This window comes from Trichosurus vulpecula, chromosome 9, assembly GCF_011100635.1.
Source record: "Trichosurus vulpecula isolate mTriVul1 chromosome 9, mTriVul1.pri, whole genome shotgun sequence".
In the NCBI taxonomy this organism is placed as follows: Eukaryota; Metazoa; Chordata; class Mammalia; order Diprotodontia; family Phalangeridae; genus Trichosurus; species Trichosurus vulpecula.
Window position 1 is genome coordinate 75,979,448 of NC_050581.1, and position 20,474 is coordinate 75,999,921.

General features: G+C 39.7%; 1 protein-coding gene across 1 annotated transcript; it reads left to right on the forward strand.

The window, feature by feature from the left end:
- The first annotated feature begins 98 nt into the window (after positions 1-98).
- On the forward strand, positions 99-14,242 carry JPT2 (Jupiter microtubule associated homolog 2). Its single transcript, XM_036738902.1, has 5 exons — positions 99-256; positions 6,331-6,479; positions 8,966-9,108; positions 10,417-10,465; positions 11,199-14,242. Exons 1-5 carry the CDS (start codon positions 213-215, stop codon positions 11,387-11,389), a joined length of 576 nt encoding a protein of 191 aa, XP_036594797.1. The 5' UTR covers positions 99-212; the 3' UTR covers positions 11,390-14,242.
- Positions 14,243-20,474: the final 6,232 nt, after the last annotated feature.

Below are 20,474 nucleotides of genomic sequence, written 5' to 3' on the forward strand. Positions count from 1 at the left end.
GAGGGGCGGCACGCTGAGACACCACGGGCTCTGAGGCCTTGATTGGCGGCCGCGGCGCCCAATGGCCGGGCGGCGGGTGGCTCCCCCTCCTTGTGAAGGTGGGTGGGAGCGGGAACGGCTCTGGTCTGCAGTGCGAGGGGAGCGCCGCCGCCGCCGCCGCTCCTGCCGCTTCGGCTGCTGTAACCACCGCCGCTGCCGCAGCCGCTGCCGACATGTTCCAGGGGCGGGAGAACGAGGGCGGCAAGCCAAGCTCCAGGTGCGGCCGGCCGCGGGAGAAGCTGAGCCGAGCCGAGGCGGCGCCCGCCCGGCCAGCCAGCCGTCCACCCGGCCCGGGCCACGTTGAGGAAGGAAGCGAGGGGGGCGGGGCAGGCTGGCCGGGGCCGTAGGGGGCCGAGAACGGGGTGCTCCGGCGGAGGCAGGGCTCTAGTTGGCTGAGGACGGGGTGGGAAGGGGGTCTGGGGAAGGACCCTTGGGGGTCCGGAGGAGGGAACAATTGGGGGCGGGAGAGAGGGGAACAATTGGCGTGAACGCGGGGAAGTGGGGGAGGGGAGACCTGGCTGAGGGGAGGGGGCCGAGTTCGGAGATTCGCTGGGGACGCCGCGGGAGGGAAGGTGGGTATCAGGGGGTGTGGCGTCGGAGGTGTGAGCGGGCGAGGGGGAGGAGGCGTAGATGGAATTTGGGGAACGTCGAGGGGCGTTGGGTATTCTGAGAAGACTGGGGCAGGGAGAGAGCTGGCAGATACTCGGGGTCTTCGAGGGGTTACTAAGCGGTGGGTGGCCTCTACTTTGTGCCGCCTTGGAGGATGTAATTTACTCCAGGCAGGGATGGGGGGCGGGGTCGTGTCCTATGAAATGATGCCCCACTCTAGGAACGGGCTAGTGAGCCTTCTCCACTTGGGGCAGACCCATTTCCACTTCCTGTTTCCCGCTTTGCTTTCGGAGCTGGGTTGGCAAGGAAATTGCCCCGAGGTGCAAAGGACCTTTTACACCAAGGATGCTTAACCACTCTGGTATCATGCACCCGTGTGGTGAAGCCTATGGACCGCTTCTGAATGTTACAATAAAATGCATAAGATTACAAAGGAAACTAATTATATTGGAATACTGTTATAAAAATTTTTTTTAAATCACGGAACCCAGTTTAAAAACAACTGCTTTACACCTTAGAAATCTATGCACTCTTAGATACTATTTAAACTGGGCATCAGGAGCATGGAAACTCTCCTTGGATAGAATTAACTTTGGGCCATAAGTTTTAAAGTTCAACAGTGGTGGTTCTCTTATGAGCATCTTAGAAAAGATGGCATTTTTTAACTACTGGACCTGGGTTTCCTGGTACTTAATTGAATTTCATGTTGAAATTGGGTGTGGGGGCAATGTGACCTAATAGGCCGTTGAAGGTGGTCTGTCTAGCATAGTGCCATAAATGCAGTAACCCTAAGATCACTTAAATTGTGCTCTAGCAAAATGATGTTTAAAAATTTCTATCTCTTAATTATACAAATAAAAAGCCCAAGGTAAACATGAAGTAAAAGAATCTTTGTTGAGACCAGAAAATTTCCCCAGGCTGAACATTCAGCTGAATATGCAGGGTTGTGGAAGTTTAGGGAAGAGTCGCCGTGCCAGGAGTCTTGAAAACAATGACAATGTTTGTGTACCAGCACAGCTTAGGTGGCTTATGACTAAGCTCTTATTTCTCCTTTGTAGTTTCTCTCTTCTTGTATGTGGTGTGGGCACATTTGTATAATCATCAGTTTAGTTTGCTTTGCACTTATCAAGATGCTATTGAGTACTTAAATCTCATTTGCAAAACTTTGTTCTACTTGTTTCGCCCTTTTCCTGAATATGTGGGAGATACCCTTATCCAGATATGTCCCATCACTTTGGTCTTTGATTCAAAAAAAAAAAATCTCTAAAACGCTATTTGATAAATTTCGGAGATATATTTGTGTTGGTATTGCCTCAGGAAGTTGTCTGGAGCTACTTAATGGGTGATCTTGTTTGATAAATTTGCAATTATTCAGATCAAATATGTAAATATTCTTGATTCTGTGTCTCCAGTGTACTGAGTTCTTCTTTGCCCTGTAGCATAGTACATTAAAGTAGAACATTTCACACTCCTGGTGGCTTTTTTTCATTTTGTCTTGCAAAAGGAAATTGCCCTCAGTTCATAGTCGCAGGAGAAGGCAAACCAGGATTTCTCTGCAGATTTATATTTAGGAGCAGAAAAGTATCCCTCCTAAACTGTGATTGTTCTAGCTAAATAGTGATGTCCCAACTTTAAGACGTTTTTGTAAATACTTGAGACTTGAACATTTCTACCTTCTTGCTTTGAAATGAATCACAGAATTTTATTCTTCCTTTATAGGCACTTACCTCTTAATATTCATTAATATTACTTGTCATCCTTTGTTTTTTCTAAAGGATAATGCTGCTTAAAGGGATTCTTAAAAGATTTTTGTGCAGCATAATGATATATCCATCATTATTAATCAAATCTTTCTGAAAGCTATAAAATGTACATTTTAAAGAATTTTGTTTGGGTCTGGCTTCCTCTTGCTGCTACCAGCACAGAGACGGAAACACAATTTGCAGTCCACAGTCCAGCTTAGTTTTCTCCCCAAATGTTGAAAGAGACTTGTGGAATTACAGGTATTGGTTTTTAAAAAGTAAAAAAATATTCTTATTATGAATTACTTTTGAATTTTTTTTACTCATCTGTTTTTGCTCCATAATTTGAATTACATTTTTTAAATTTTATTTCAAAATAAAATTAAAACTTTTTTTTAATAAATTCTGCTAAAAGTAATGTGTGAGTGAAAACAAAATAGCTAGAGTTTCACCCTTTGACATAAATCCAGAGAGCTTCTTAGCCCATGAAAATCCTCTATTGCCTTTCAAGCATACTATCAGAGTGGTCATCTGATGGTAAATCAGATAGGATTAGGAACCTGAAATGTTAAAAGAACAATTACTATGGATTTTATATTTTTATCTAAGTTACTATTAGTTCCACAGACTGATTTGGAAACCAGAATTAACTGCCTGTGCTAGGTTGCAGGAATTCTGTAATTACATAACACGTGTAGAACTTAAATTATTGGTACTTCTTTTGCCTATTTAACTGAGTTGCCTTCGATTACTTTCTAGGCATTAGGAATTGACCAAGGATTTTTGAAGCTTGGGATATTGAGGATGATAATCTGTAGCTAAAATATTCTTTTATTTGTCTTTCAACATTTTTTCTTTCCCTCAATTACTTTTTCTACAATGTTACTTTATTTTATATGCCCAAGTTTTTAAAATATGAGGAGTCTTTATAAACATTCCTATGCTTAAAATCACTCACATTACTAGACTTAGTAACTAACATATAAGTTGATGTTTCCTCTCCTTTAAAATTTCTTATTCTCATTTCATGAAGTGAGCAAACATTTCTTTGAATGGTGGCTTTACCTTATTTTTGAAATGCTAGATGAAGGAAAGTATGCTACTGTCACATTTATCCTTGGGAGAAGTGAATGTAATAACGTCTGTGTAGTGCTTAGCTTTTGCTAATATATATTATATTACCTATATATTATATTATATATATATTACCTCCTTTGCTTCTCAGCAACCTTGTAATGGAGGTGGGGGTAATACCGTATAATCAGAAACTGAGATTCATACAAGTTAAGTAACTTGTCCAGTCATTCAGTCAGTAAGCGTTTATTAAGCAGTTTCTTTGTGCCACACTATGCTAAACTCTAGAGACAGAAAGATAGGCAAAAAGACAATCCCTGCCCTCACAATCTAATGGAGGAGAGAAAACATGCCAACAACTATGTACAAAAAAGCTATACATAGTATAAATAGGAAATAATCAACAGAGGGAAAGTAAAATATCATAATATGTGACTGGAAACTTGTCTCCTCCCAGCCATCTTAGGGGAAGCATTTCTTGAATTACTGGAATTTTAATGGTTTTCAGTAATTAAGGGAGATGACTTCACAGGAAGTGGTGGGTTACTTCTGCAGGCAAGAATTTTGAAGAGCTAAAGGAAACCTTAGATGATTAGGCTAGAAGGAAATACATACACACGACCATATACATACATATATATACACACACACATACACATAGAGTGTATGTAGATATACACATAATATGTATATCTCCATATATGAAATCTGTATTTTAATATACATGTATGTGTAAGTCTGTGCACATCACCAGATCACTTTCTAGGCAAGTGTCACGTAAACTGGATTTGATGTGAAAGGTGATGGGGAACCACTAGAGTTGATGAACAAGTCACATGGTCCACATAGTAGGTAAATATAATGTGACTTTAATCCCTGATTTTGAGTATTGGTTGAAAAAGAAAATTGAAAGTGAAGAGAGCTATAAAAAGATTGCAGTAACTCTGGCATGAGTTGAAAGTGCCTGAAAAGTTACTTGGTTATAGAGATGAATAAGAAGGGTTAGGTTCAAAAAGTAGTATAAACTTAATTGTTAATTTTACAAATGGCCTCAATTTCAAATGCACTGAACCCAAACCTTATGCTCTATATATAGTGAAATAGTGTCAAATTCGCTTCAGCTTGGTGAATTTAAGTCTCTTTCCTTTAGAAAGTGAACTGTCTAGCCTGGGAATGTGAGACTTGCTGCAGCTAGCCAAGGAAAATACATAAACTCTAGTTAAAACTAGGATTGTAGTGACTTAAAAATGTTTGTTGGGTTCAAAATAACAGCCACCAAAATACTTTGTATCTTGCAAGCCTTGTTTATAACAGGAAATTAAATCAAACCAAAAGTTTCCCTACCCTCTTAAATCCCCTTTCTCCATCCCCTAATGCCCCCAACAAATTCTTCTCCAGAAAATAATTGCTGAATTGTAAACTTCAGCTTATGCTCTCGTCTATTCTTTTACTCAAGCAGTCAAGGATACATTGGCATCATATCAAAAATCCTGGCACTACCAGCTGTTGTACTTGGCTTCTATAGTGTTTACTGACTGACCCATGTGTATTGTCAAGTTGCGGTGTCTGGCAATTTTATCTCCTCTTTGCAAAGAAACGAGTCTACCATACTATGTATCCTTGTTCTACATATGATCTGAGAACTTCCTGTTTTTTTTTGAATTATAGTAAATTAGATTCCTCTCTGCTGTTTTTTAAACACAAATGGTAAGGATATTAGAGGAAAAAAGTGGGATTTCTCATTCACTTTGTTGTCAACTGCTAGACTGCATGAGAAAAAACTATGTTGCAGTGACCTAGTTCCTTAAAGTTATAATAAATGTGAAACCAGATCTAGATTTTACCCTTATAAAAATATATTGAGTTATTCTAAACATCATGCGATGGATTTAAAACCAGAATTGGCAGAGACGTAGTGGAAAGAGCACTGGATTTGGGAGTCAAAGGAACTTGGTTGCAATTCCCGCCCTGCTTATAACTGGGTGACCTTCAGTACTTAGTCAACAAGCATATAAAAAGGCAAAAACCAGTCTCTACCCTCAAGAACTGTACATTCTAGTGGGGGGAGATAACATGTAAATAACTAGGTAAAGAAGAACATTCAGGATATATACAGAATAGAAGAACGTATCTGAAAGAAGAAAGCATAGAGGGGAAGGGGAGTTGGGATGTGGCGTGAGTCTTGAGGGAAGCCAGGTAAATTAAGGGATGAAGGTAAGGATGCAGATCATTCCAAGTATAGGACACTGCTGTTGAAAAGGCCAGGAAGATGAGAGCTGGAGTGTTGTATTTGTGAAACTGCGAGTGGACCAGAGCAATTGAGTTAGTTTTTGGAGGGTCATGTTTAAGAAGGCTAAAAATGGTAGGAAGGGACCAGGTTAAGAAGAGCTTTAAATGGCATACAGTTTATGTTTGATCCTGGAGGTCATAAGGAGCCACGATCGAAATTATGTTTTCCAAAAGTTTCTTTGGCCTAGATTGGGGAGGGAGGAGTCTTTAGACAGGAAGACCAGGTAGGAAACTATCACCGTAATCCAGCAGAGATGATGAAGGTCTGTTATGAGTGGAAAGAATGGGACACATTACATAAATGCTAAGAAAGCAGAAATTACAAAATCTGTCCACTGTATGAATATGTGGAGTGAGTGAGGATAATAACACTGATTTTGTAGAGCTGGGTGATTAGGCACATGATGATGACCTTCAGTGGTAATAGGGAATTTGGGAAGAAGAATGGAGGTTTTTGAGGGAAAAGGTGATGAATTTTGTCTTAAAGATTCATTTCAGATCCAGAATGATATAATTACTAGCCTTTTAGATAAGGCTAGAATCTTTACTGTAACCCGTGTTTCTTCTCTGTACACAGGGTAATGAAACCCCCTGGAGGAGACTCAAGTAATCTCTTTGGAACTCCAGAAGAAGTTATTCCTTCAAGTAGACCAAATAGAATGGCATCTAATATCTTTGGAGCATCTGAGGAACCTCAGAATATACCCAAAAGGTCAAATCCTCCAGGTGGGATTCTCTTTTCAGCTCTCATCTTTTCTTCCCACCTACCCCCCACCCCCCACTATCCTTTTCACTGACTCCCTTGCTGACATTTTCTTTTTTTTTTCCTTTTAAAATTTGGTCTTCTGATGTAGGACAGGTCTTATTTTTCAGGTTACTCAGGAAGAAAAGTCTCACTTTGTTCCTTATTTTGTCTTTGGCTTGGGAGTCGAAAGTCTGGTCTTCTTGAATATCTACAGGTGAAGAAAAGGATTAGGAGAAATCTTTATCTTAGTTGTATTCTTGTCCCATTGCCTAGACACTTAGAGTATTAGTCACCCCAAAGTGTTTCCCAACATCCAGAAGTTAGAATTATCCAACTGTTACAGATTTGAGAGGTGGGGCCTGGAAATGAATTAGATAATACAGCATATCAAGTAGAACCAGTACTAGAAGCCCCTCTAAAACTGAGCCGAGGCTCTTTAAGAACATGACATTAAAGATTCAGTAGGCCGAAGGTCATTTTAGAAAATGGAAAGGTTTTGAGAAGTATGTGTTATTTATGTGTCCTGCCTTGAGTTCTTGAATAGCGTTCATGTTTTTGTTGTTATCCAGCACTAAAGCACTCATGAATATAGAGATTTAGTAGTACCAGAAATGGCCTTACAGACTGTTTGTAAAGAAAAGATCGCAGAATAGTACATTTCATTGAAGACTGCAACAAAATTTAAGTCACTTCAAGGTGAATGTACCCAGCTTATTTAACACTGATTTAATAGGATTATTTTTAGGTGCACTCCCTGGAGACTGTTCTGAATTGCTTTGCAAGGCATAACAGCTAATAGTTACTGTTATACAAGATTCAATAAAAAAACAAAACCTGTGATAAAGAAAGATCTCAGTTGTAGTAGGGTTCTGTATCAACAGTGGAACTTCAACTTCACAGCATGGGAAAAATGTATATAGGAATCATTGTGGCTAGGGATTGGAAAACTTTGTTTTGTTCATATATGGAAGATTTAGTTTTATCCAGGGATCATCTCTGCAAATTTATTACTTTTTAAAGTCCCCATTTGAATTTTTTTTCCTGTAGATTTTCCTTTGACAGTAGTTCCTGTCAAGGAACCTACCTCAAAAAAAGATAACTTTGGGACTTAGCCACCATTCCTTTAAGGCATTAAATTGGGTTTCTTCTCTTTAACTTTGACCTTGGGGCTACAGTCTTACCTCTTACTCCTGTTCAGTACCCTTCCTCTGTAATGCATCATCTATGTCCTTACACACACAGAATATGCTTTATATTTTACCACAGTGTGAGGAATCTTAGGACACAAAGTGTAAAGGGAGGCACATTTATAGGTACAGAGTCTAGTTTGGGGACACTATATTTCTTGTTTTTGTTCTTTTTACCTTTCATTTCCAGGCAGGTAGACTTGTTTTCTTAGTCTCTTGGCCTCTGAAAAAATATTAGTCTCTGACTAGTGGAAAGTCCACTTCCCTGGGGTTTAGATAAAATTCACAGCCAGACAGTTCTTAATTTTCCTGAGCTAGTTCCGTATCTTCCCTGAATTCTGTACCCAGAAATTTCTTTTAGTCTTTTCTATATTTCTGCCCTTTCCTTCCTCCCAGCCTGTTGAATTCTGTTTTTGCTTTGTTTCTTCCCATATGAGATCAGGATGATAAACCTAACTAGCATAAATTTGCATTTATAAAACTATGTTCATGTGAGAGTGATCATATACCTTTTGGCTGTAGGTGTACAGTTAAAGAGGAGTCTCAAGCCTCATTCTTTTTTCCTCTCCAGTTGCTACTTTCTGTTTGCTGTCGCAGTTGCTTTTAGCAGCATCCTTTGGCACAAAGAAGTAATTTCTCAGAAGACCACAGGTTCTCAATTACCTCTAGAATAAAGTACAAACTACTCTGCTTAACATTTAAAGCCTGGATTTTACTTGTTTGTTCACTTTTATTATATATTGCTCCCTTTTGTGCCCTATATGGTCTGGGCAAACAGGCCTTTTTGCTGTTCCTTGTATACAAGATTTCAGCCTCTATCTGTATCCTTTGGCACAGGCTTTTCTTTGCTTGGAACACACTCACTGCCTCTTTACCTTAACCTCTAGACTTGTAGTTTGGTCTTAGGTCCCTTAGAATCATCCTCACTCCAGAAGCCATAACACCTGTTTGAGACTGTTTTCTGAAATGTTCAGTTATATAGGACATAGCCAGATAAATTACACTGATAGTCTGCAAAGGTAGAGGTAGTAATGGAAAGAGCGCCAGACTGAGTCAGGAGTTTTGGGTGTGTCTCAGCTTCCAGTGCTACTGACTGTGATTTTGTCTCTTTGAGGCCCAGTTTCTGCTTCAAACTATAAACCCCCCATCATCCTGTGCTCTTTGGAACAGGGATAATAGTCATATTACCTTCTACCTCAGAAACTAGTTTTGAATAAAGTGATTTGCAACTATAAAACACCATTTAAACATGAGCTGTTCTGATGTGATTAATTCTACAGGAGGGAAAGGAAGTGGTATCTTTGAAGAGCCTACTCCTGTGCAGGCTCGATGTCGTTCAAATCCTCCTGGTGGGAAGACCAGTGACATCTTCGGGTCTCCAGTCACCATTACTGTGCCCTTAGCACACCCAAACAAACCCAAGGTATGGACTTCTGGCATTCAGATAACTGGTGCTGGAGCCAAAAAAATAAAGTTTCTCCGAACAGATTTATTAAGGAATTCTCAGACATGGAGGATTGAGGTACTGGGAAGCAACAAGTTTAATATTTTCCTAGATGTAGCTATCAGTTATGTAAAGTTGTGCATCTTCCATTATTAGTCATCTGTCTTTTGATATCAGAGAAAGAATCTTAAAAACTGAAACCTTGGAAACAATGAGTTTCTAAAAAGAAGCCTCAATAGAGCCTTAACTTTGACCACAGAGGGTTTTAGCCTCAAAATACAGTCCATCTTTTAGTTCTAACTGTAGTCAGAGTAGTCATAAAGTTAACAGATAAAAATTAAACTTAAGGTAGAGAACGTCAACCCAAAAACATAAAATTGAAGCAACTTTTCCATTCCACCAAATCTATAGCCCAAGAACTCCTTCTCTCTACTCCTTATGTTATATCTATTTCTTAAAGAAAGGCCAGCCTGAGTACTAACTATCTGAAGTAGGAAGTAATATGAGCTATATGTTTTTTATTGTAATATCCTAAACTAAGTCCATTCCCTATAAGTTGCTGGTAGCAATGTGTCCTGCCTCAGTATTTTACACTGTGAGATCATCTAGAAAAGCTAGACTTTGAAAATGAAAATGACTTTTGCCTTTGAAGATGCTGATTGAATCCATGTATGTGGCCTTCCCTTAGTGAGAGATCAAGTCATTTAAGTCATTGATAGCTTTACAAAGTCCCAAAGCCTGCGATAAATTGACTTAGATTTTCTTTTGGTTCTTTGTTCCAATTTGTCTGTGTTAGGTAAGGCAACTGGAACTCTGAAACAGTCCTGTGGAAACCTAGAGAAAATCCTTGATGTTAACAGACTATTTTCCTCAGGACACTCCTACATACCTTATCCAGCCAACAAGGTGTATTCTGTAATCTGAGTGCCTAGAGCAACAAGCTCACTGCCATTGCCAGAGTTGGTTGTTGTCTGGGCAGTCTTTACATCTTTGACTTGACAGCCCAAAGATGGCTTGTGACAGAGTAGAATGGAATTGCAAGAAGAAGCCAGGTCAGCATTTCACTTGTACTGGGAGAGAAAATTTGAGTTAGCTTAGCTGATGGAAAGATCCCTGCTGATGTCCTTCACTGGTTCTTCTATTCTTATTAGCTGTGTGAAGGGTAAAGCAGATCAGTATGAATGTGTGTGGAATAAGCAGAAGCATACAGTTCTGTTTGGCTTTGAAGAAGAGACTATATGGGTCCTTGGATGAAGTCTTGACATGACTCTGCTTGCCTTATTGCAGGATCATATTGTCTTACGTGAAGGCGAGGACACAAAATTGCAACTCAAAGGTGAGAAGATAATTTCTATTCCCCCTCTGTCCTGTGAAAGATATGTTCAGTCTGCATTTAAACTATGTGTTCTAGTGCTTCAGTTTGGTGTTTTTATGTTATTTTGTTGTTGTAATTGTTATCACTGTTATTGTTATGCATTTTGACATCATACCAGGGGAGGGATAACCCTAGCCAAAGGTGCTAAGGTTAGTTAGTTAAAACCTGTGTGAGGATGCCATCTGGGCTGATGAGCTGGTCTTACTGTTGTTCTTAAAAGAATTCTTACTCTGCTATAGATGACTCTGGGTATATGCCTTGAACACGAAGGAAACTGTTCCTCTGTTTCTACCGAGTCATTAGACTCAAAGAAGAACTGGTCTGTTTTAGAGTAGAAAGCTGTTACAGGCAAGATTTTCTCAAGTACCTTCAACTCAGAAATCACCAGGATAAGTAAATGTTTGTGATAGTACCTGGGAGAACATCTCTTTAAGATGAGTTCCTTAAATAAACATCCTGGTTATCCTAGTTCATCTATTCCTTAGAGATGAATAAAATCCCTGGAAAGCAGTTCCAAAAAGGGAAATGTAGTAGCCCAAGATCGTATTGGGAAGAACCTGCTACTATCTTCTCTATGCCAGACCTCTTAGGAATGATATCTTACTCTTGAGACCTGAGTCAAGTCTGAATTCTTGAATTCTGTATATAAGTATTTAACTCACTGTGTTAATGACATTTTGACCTTGTTACACAGCTACAGAGAATACACAGTCTTCAAGAGAAGAACATGATGAGAAATGTGACAAAGGAAAGGAGGAACGAGCCAAGGAAGCTGAGTCTAAACTCAAGATTGACAACCATGAGCCCAGGTTGGGCCCCAGGCCTCGCTCACACAACAAAGTCCTTAACCCACCTGGTGGCAAATCTAGCATCTCTTTCTACTAAAGGAAACTAATACCAGCATCTTCAGACCAGAAACTCTTCTGTTAGGGTGTCAAGGTTTATGGTTTCTAATTAGTACAAGTTGGGGTGGGGTGGGGAGGGAAGGGGTTGATGATTTATGTGAAGATTTTCATGTAGCTTGCTGCTCAAACTTGTCTTCTAGAAACGGCTAGGGCTACACAGGACCAGGGGACACAGAGCCTTTCAGGGAATAAAGAAAACAAATCTTATGGGAGCAATAAGGAATTCCCCAGGTTTGCATCCAAGAATTAGTTCCAAATGTGAGAGAATCTTTGATGGAGTGAAAGAAAAGGGGGAAAGAGTAGGATCTTCATGGGTACTAGGAACATCTGTGTTTTGGTGGGCAAACGCACATCTAGGGATGGTCCTGCAGCAGTAGCCATTGACAGTGTCACTAGGGGACTAAAAATCCATGTGAATGATGTATTGGACAGCTGCCCAAGGAATACTCCCCCTCTCTTTGTCTGGTAAAGGGATACAACTTGTGTTCTAGAAGGGTAATAGATCATTTAGCTCACAGAGTCCTTAAATTATAGGGTGATGATACAGGACCTTTACCTTTTCTGGGGGCATTACTAATATTTAACAAAACGGGTGTCAAATCTGTTTGTGTCCTTTTAAGTTTGCCTCCATGATGCATTGTTCTGCAGATATCCTGAGGGTTTTTGACCTCTTTCCCACAAAAGCCAGGAAAAGACTCACTAAGCTGCAACTTGAAAGGGGTATCAGACTTGATTTGACATCTTGCAAGTGCTTATTGGTCAAGCCAATTTTCCTTTTCCCTTGTTTGTAGACCTATCCTTAATGGCAGATTTTTGCACCCAGATCTTCCAAGGGCATCAGTACCTTCTGTCATCTAGGAGCCCTTGGCCTGATCTTAGATCAAAAGGCCTGCCTTACATAAGAGAGTAAGTTGGTTCTCTTAGTAACTGATTTTTAAAGTGAATAATTTCTCCTTGCCATTCTCATAAGCCTTAAATGCCTTTGACTGCCTCTGCAGTTCACCAGTGGTGAACTTTCACAAACCACAGTTCTTTTCTAAAAGGGGGGAGTGGGGCCTTCGGTCTTTTGTAAAGGCCTTATAAACCTATCTGATTTCTTTCTGATATTTTGGTTATTCATATTTTTCTAACACTTTTTTTTTTTTTGCTTTAATCACTTGATGGGGGAGGAGAGCAAATCACTGAGAACCTTTAGTTCTTCAAAATTAACATTTTGGACAATATTTAAAGAGCTATTTTTAATGCTGTTCAAATACCAGCTTCACAAACTGCTGATAACTTTGAACTATTTATGACACCTTAATTACATAGGTACACTAACGAGTAAGCAGAAAATTCCCTTGTATGAGTGATTACTCATTTTGGGGAATCTCTGCAATCTTCTGCCTAGTGAAAATGGAAATGTTAGATATGGAAATTAACTAGCTCTAATATCAGTGGATAAAATATGAGTTTTTCAAGTGGAGATAATAGACTGCAATTTTCTTGAAGCTATTCTAATCACATTTAACTACAGAATCATGTCCCTTTGACCCATTTAGGGAAATGTTCCTCAGTCAGAAGACTAAATAACACTGTATTTTACAATTCCATACCTCTTACATTTTGGAACACACATTATTACCATGCAAGTAGAGCAGATGAGGTTTCATGATGGTGGGTTTCATGATGGATATCTACAAGGTGAACACCAAATTCTGGAAATACTCTTCTACTTGGAATATTTAACAAACTGACACCTTGTATTAATATGTACCCATTGTCCTCAATATTTAAGTGCCTATAGCAAATTGCTGTTAAACACTTCTTTGGCAAATTAAGGGAACTGGCATGTGGGATTCGTTAGCCAAAGATTTTACCTCTTGGGGATTCTCTGATGATTTTGGAAATTGCTTTATAGCTATGATGAACTTGCTGTTTCCCGTGTGCTTGTAAAGTACAGACAATACCCAATTTAACTAACGGGCTGTGTTCTAAGATTTTGGAAGTCAGTTGTTTGAAACAAAATCATGTTTATGTAGAAACAAGTTGTAAATGGTGAATTCTTAGGCTAGATAACAGAAGTCTACTTAACCCGGAATGTAGCTAAACTATGGAACCTAATCACCATTTATAACCATGTATCTATGGGAAAACATGTTTCAGATGATAGCTTACAGTGGCAAAAACATACCTCATTAGCCACATCCCTGGCAATGCTAATTCCCTTTTTCCACCTGAATTCTGAAGCTCTAAGCCACTATTGACTCCTAGAACAAGAATTCAAGTAGAATGAGGTGGGGAATGACCGGGATAAAGTATCCAATGAGGAAGATGAGCAGAAGTGGTGTTCTAAATAGCAGCCATAGGATAACATTTTCCTTGCCCTTTTAACTTTTTTTTCCTTGTTACCTGGTTATCTTGTTGCTGTGGACCCTGAAACGGTGTAGAGGGGCTCAGAAAGGGTGGAGAATGAAAATAGCACATGAGAATGAGATTGGCTAGCAGGAAGAAGTGTTAATGCATCTGTGCTCATTTGTATGTAAAGGAGGTACATATATGTCTGGCATTTGTCTGTTGAACTGCCTATATTTGGAAGATCCAAAGACTCTTAGCATCCTACTCTCAGTCTCTTCTAAAATGCATTAAGAAATTGTCTTGTATTTTTTTTATTATGCCTTAAAACTTGTTTTTGTTTTTTTTAATGCAGTTGGTGCCAACATTTTCTCTAGAACTACGTCCAGAAACTGTGCTTATATTTTACAGTGTAATTTTGATGGGGGCATTTTCTTACTTTTGCAGGGCAGAAATGGGAATAACATTTACATTAAACTTGGCAATCATGTAGTCAAAATGTGTTTTTGTGTTTTACTTACCAGACCCTCCTTCAAAATTTCTGAATTAAACGTTTTTTTTTTTTTCTGATAAAATGGGGGTTGTCATTTTCAACTCACTAGCATGGACATGTTTTTCTTCCAAAGAGAATTGCTCATTTTCACTTTTTTCCACAAACTGTACATTTATTAAACACCTTCACTTTTGAGTAGGATGAGCATGCCAGTGTTATTTCAACTGTATTTTTAGTTAGTAACAAATGATTTCCCGTATTTATCCTTACTTTAAGAGTGTAATCTGTTTATTATGCTGTCTAACCTCTTGGTAACAGAAACTATTTAATTTGCACAACCATTGAATTTGCCTGTGTGCTTACTTTGGAGAACTTAGAGAAAGGGGGTACCCTTCTTCTTTGCATGAAAAAAATTTAGCTATAATGGGTTACCTGAAAGGTATCTCATTTCATAGATTAATTTTTTTTGTATCTGCCTAGTATCACTGCACTGATTAAATAGTTATCTTTTGCACACATACAATTTGTATAAATCCTTCTTTAATAATAACTGGCATTTATAATACTCTTTAAGGTTTGCAGAGTGTTGATCCTTTGAACCTCCCTGAGAGGATAAGAGCTACTGGTTTGATCCCCTTTTACAGGTGAGGAACAGGCATAGAGAAGTTAAGAGACTTGCCCACAGTCACACAGTCCATTAAGTGCCAGAAGTGGGTTTTGAACATATGTCTCGAGTGACTCAAGTTCAGCCCTCTGCTACACAAAATTAGCACTATCTAGGTTCAGAGGAATTCACTGAGACATTAAATACTGCATAATTAGGTATTGTATAACGAAAATCAAAGGATAATTACTTGGTCTAATTATTGTGCTTTGTTCAAGTATACAGTGATTCATAGGGTGTGACTTGTATCCAGTCCTATTATTTTTGTTATGCTGAATTAGGCAAAATTTAAATGAAGCACACCTCTTCCTATTTAATCATGTACTTCTTATATTTACCTCATGCTTCTTATTGAGCCCAAGTATCATTCTTTCCAGTAGACTCTTAATGAAGTATGTATGTATAACATCAGAATGGTACTATATAAAATTTAATTCTGCAAGAAAAGGAGAAGGCATTTATTGGAGCTGAAGTGTATTTTGTGTGTTGAGAAAAGGCATATGGCATTAAAGGTGGGTATTTAATATTGGTCCCCACCCTCCTTGGCACTTATGTCAAATTGAGCATTTAGTTTCTCCTCAGGAATTAACTTTCTAAATTTAGTTTTCTGAATTGTTAAATTGTATTTCACCATTGAGTTTCTTGCAGTAAAGCTGGCTTTTGAGAATTGTCCACTAATTATTCCTCCTCAAAATCTCATGGAAATGTTACCATTTCTACCATTGATGAGCTCCAGTGAGTTGTATGTATATGCTGTGATCTTGCTAATGTTGTTAAGTGTTTAAACTTATATGATAAACAATTTAGTAATGCATATCCACATTTGGGGATTGATGATAAAAGTTTAAAATGGCTATACTTCATTCCTTTGCATCCTCCTTGGGTGCTATTATCAGTCAACAGGTATTTATTTACATACTGTGTAACAAGTATGCACCTAGGTACTAGGGATACGAGTGCAAAGAAAGAAACAATCCCTACTCAAAAGGAGCTGAAATGGGGCAGCTAGGTGGCTCAGTGAGTAGAGCACCGGCCCTGGAGTCAGGAGTACCTGAGTTCAAATCTGGCCTTAGACACTTGACACATTTACTAGTTGTGTGACCTTGGGCAAGTCACTTAACCCCAATTGCCCTGCCTTCCCCCCTGCAAAAAAAAAAAAAAGCTGAATTTCCAGTTCTCTTATAAAAGTTGGGGGGGTGGGGGGGGTGGAGCAGGCAATGAGCTAAAGTAAGGTATTTTTAAAAATAGTGTAAGGTGGCATCTTAGTAAAGTTTACTTCTTATATCGGAGGTGTCAGATAATCAGATCCACAACACTCCCAGTGAATCCCAACCAGAATAAAATGTAGATGGGAAAGAATTAACAAAATAAATGAAAATACATCAAAACATAGATAACATGACATTTTAAAAGTAAGCCAGGTCCTGATTAGTGGGCCTCTCCCTGCCCGCTTTCTGAGTTTGACACCATTGTCTTCCACCCCACCCCATCTCGAACACACCAAAAGTGGCAATACTAAAATTAATTCTGTACTCCATCCTTTTACCTCTTACTCTAGTCCTCCATGCAGCAAAGAAAAATTTAGGAAATATTTGTCCATATTTATTCATCAGCAAGTATGTATGTTTTTCAAAATGTGTTGCCAAAAGTTTCATCCTTGGTCCAATTTTTCATTCATTTTCTACATGAATGAAATACCTTAAGTGCCTCCTGTGAGTCAGGCATGATGCTAATCACTGAGTACAAGTAAAGAAAAGAAACAATACTTAAAAGGAACCTAATTTCCATTCCTTTTGAAGGGGTAGGGGCCAGTGAGCTAAAGTATAAAAAAGTTTTCTTAAAAAGTGTAAAGTGGCATCTTGGAATTAAATAATCTCATTCATCCCTAGTGTCCATGAATAATGGCTTACTGTGTGCCAGGCATTTTGCTCAGTGCTGAAAAAAAAATGAAACATAAAAATAATAAATACAGAGTTGTCAGGGCAAGAGGGCACTAATGAGAGGGTCGGGAAAGGTTTCTGCTAGGTGGTGTTTTGAGTCGCTTCTTGAATAAGAGAGGGGTTCTGAGGCAGAGGCGAGAAGGGAAGTACACTTCAGGTGTTAGGGACAGGTAATTCAAGACGGAAGTTGGAGTACCATATGTGAGAAACAAGGCCAGTTTGGTTGGATTCTGCAATGCAGGAAGGGCAGTAATGTGGATAGACTGGAGCTGGTCATGCAGGGCTTTAAAAACCAAACAAGAATACAGTTTTTGCTAAAGGCAATGGAAATGGACACTAGAGTTTGAGTGAGATAGTTGTTGTGGTCTGGGCAGTGCTAAAGGGCTTACTATGGCCCAGCACTGGGCTAAGGACAAGATATGGAAAAAAGGCAAAAGAAAAAAAAAGCCAGTCCTGGCTCCCAAAGAACTCATAGTCTAAGGGGGAGAGACAACATGCGAACAACTGCATGAGCAAGATACATGTGTGTATGTGCATGTGTATACATACACACACACATACATGTAGCCAATTGGAGAGAAACAGAAGATGCTAATAATATTAAAGGAGATCAGGAAAGTCTTCCTGTAGAAGATGGGATTTTAACTGGGACTTGAAGAAAGGTAAGGAGGGCAGATGATAAAGAGGAGGGAGAACATTCCAGGCATGGAGACAGCCAGAGAAAAAGTCTGGAGTCAGGATGAGTGTCTTGTTTGAGGATGGTGTGGAGGCCAGCATCACTGGATCACAAAGTTTGGGGGTGGGGGAAAGAAATGAGGCATAGTAATATTGGAAAGGTAGGAAGAGGCCATTTTGTGAAGGGGTCTTTGCCAGAATTTTATGTTTGATCCTAGAGTTGATGGGAGTCACTGGAGTTTATTGAACAGGGGGTGATGTGGGCAGACCTAAGCTTTAGGAAGATCAAGTTGACAGCTGAATGGAGGATGGACTGGAGAAGAGAGATTCTGAGGCAGGAAGACCAAGCTGGAGGTTATTGCTATCATCTCCACAAATGAGGTGATGAGGGCCCGCACTGGGGTTGTGGCAGTGCCAGAAGAGAGAAGGGGGTATATAAGAGATATTGAAGACATTTAATCAGGATGACTTGACATGTCTTTGCATGTGGGGCGTAAGAAAAAGGATTTGATGTTGACACCTAGGTTGCAAGCCTGGGTAACTGGGAGTTTTGTTAATCACTGAGGAATGAGTTCAGATAGTTTAGCAACATCACCCTAGGAGTTCACTTTAGGATCGAGACTTCAAGATGTTATGCAGCATGTGTAGCTAGAAAGGGGGGATAGGGGTGGGTAGGAAGAAGTAACCAGGCTCAGGCAGATAACTGTTGGAAGAAGCTGGATAAAAGGGAATTTCCTTTTTTCCAGATAAGCCTGGGCAGAGTACTAGTGGTAGCATCCTGGCAGAATAGGGTGTCACTTGCTCCCCACAGGCCCTATCAGGGAATAGCAATATTGACCTCAGGCAGGTGACAATAATCCACCTCTCTTGAAGAACAGACTTTTCATCGTATGTAATCAATCTGGACTCCATATTAGTCACTTGAGTTGTTACCAAATTGTTTTCATGTTATCTTCATGGTTGCTGGATGGTCATTGTGTATATTTTCCTGGTTTTACTTTCTCTACTCAGGATCTGTCCCTGCAAGTCTTCACAAATTTCTCTAAATTCCTCACAGTCATGATTGCCTATGATTCAGTATTATATTCCTGTGACACATTGTTCAACCATTCTCCAGTTGTTAGGCCCCTACTAGTTTCCAGGTTTTTTGCTACTACAAAAAGTATACTATGAATATTCTCATATATGGGGCTTTTATTTTTGCCACTTACTCCTTTAGGTTATAATGTCCAGTATTATGATCTGTGTATGAATCAAAGGACATGAATAGTTTAGTAACTAGAGTAACTTTTCTTGAATAATTACTGAGTTTTCAGGGGTCATCTCCAGTTGTCCTCCTGATTTTTATCAGGCTACTGGACCCAGATGGCTCCAAAGGACAAAGTGAGGTTGGTGACTGCACAGCCCTCCCTCACTTAAATCCAATTCACTTGCAAGTCATGGTATCATTTTCCTGATGTCATGGTCCTCTTTGAGAATGAAGGACAAACCACAACCACAACCAAGAGTTTTCAAGAATTGTACAATTAACAGCTCTACTATCTGTACATTATTGTGCCTACCTTCCCACTGCATTTACAATGCTGATAGTTGTCTTTGCAAACTTGAGTGTGAGGTGAAACCTCAGCCTTTTTATTTGCATTTCTTTTATTGGTAACTTGGAACATTTTTCCTTAAGTGGTTAGTTGGTAATTCTTTTGAAAACTTTTATTTTGTACTTTCTGTGATCTCCCATCCTTGTTTGGTTACGTAGTCTCACACTAATTATAGATTTGAAAGGTACCTCCTTCCAGTCTCTCATTTTCTCTTGGTGACCTCATCAGCTTCCCTGGGTTTAATTATGACCTCAATGCAGATGACTCCTACATCTACACCTCCAACCCTAGTCTCCGGAACTCCAATCTTGCATTGCTAACTGCCTATCAGACACATTTTAACTAGATGTCTTGTAGGTATTTCAAACTCAACTTACCCAAAACAGAATTTACGTTCTAGAAAAACCTAGATTTCTTCCTAGCTTTCCTGGATGGACACATCCATCCATCCATCCAGTCATCCTGGTTTGAAACTTTGGAGCTATCCTCAGCTCTTTCTTCTCTTTCAGGCCCACTGATCCATCAGTTGGCAACTCTTACTAATTCTACATCCAAAATATCTTTTGATGTCATCTCTTGACTCACATGACTATCCTAGTTCAGGCATTCATTACCTCTTATCTGGACTACTGCAATAGCCTCAGAATTGGACCCTCCCTTGTCTAGTTTCTTCCCTCCACTTTTTTTTTTTAAACCAAGCTTCCAAACAGCATTCCTAAAACATAGGTCTGACCATGGCCCTTGGTTGAATGACATCACCATGCTAGTAGAGTCAAGTTAGAGTGTGTCCAGCTGTGGCTGATCAGACCCATAGCTCGGAATGTTCTACCACAGGTCGGAACAAATAATCCCACGTGAACATTTGGGGTGGATTCTCCAAATTTGAGCATCTTGCCTTTCTTTTGAGCTACTTCCTTATGCTTTGCTCATGGAGCACAGCACCTTCTCTGATGTATGTGGGCACTTCATGCTGGGCGGGCCTTGGCAGTTGTCTCCCACGTAGCACAATTCCATACCTCCCCAGTAAACTCTAGGAGCTCCTTATTACCTCTAGGATCAAATGCATTAGCATAAAAGAGCCCTTCACTACTTTGGCTTCAACCCGCCTTTCCTATTCTGCATCATCCCCCTCCTAGGCTATCTACATTTTGTATACACACATACACTGCTCTGCACCTTAAATTGTTGAATTATAAACCCAAGTATCGCGCCCCCTTCTGTCTCTCTCTCCCCAGGAGGGCGCCCCCCCACCCCCTTCCCTCTGTCTCTTCCTTTGTCTTCTCCCCTCCCTGCCCTTTAGCGCGCCCCGTCTCTCGGTGTCTCATCGATTCTGTGCCCAGGGGAGTCTGATCCAGACTAAGTGA

Coding starts and splice junctions, on each gene's coding strand:
- JPT2 (XM_036738902.1), top strand. CDS start 213: ATGTTCCAGGGGCGGGAGAACGAGGGCGGCAAGCCAAGCTCCAG. Junction 9,109..10,416: donor CACACCCAAACAAACCCAAG/GTATGGACTTCT, acceptor GCCTTATTGCAG/GATCATATTGTCTTACGTGA. Junction 10,466..11,198: donor CACAAAATTGCAACTCAAAG/GTGAGAAGATAA, acceptor CTTGTTACACAG/CTACAGAGAATACACAGTCT.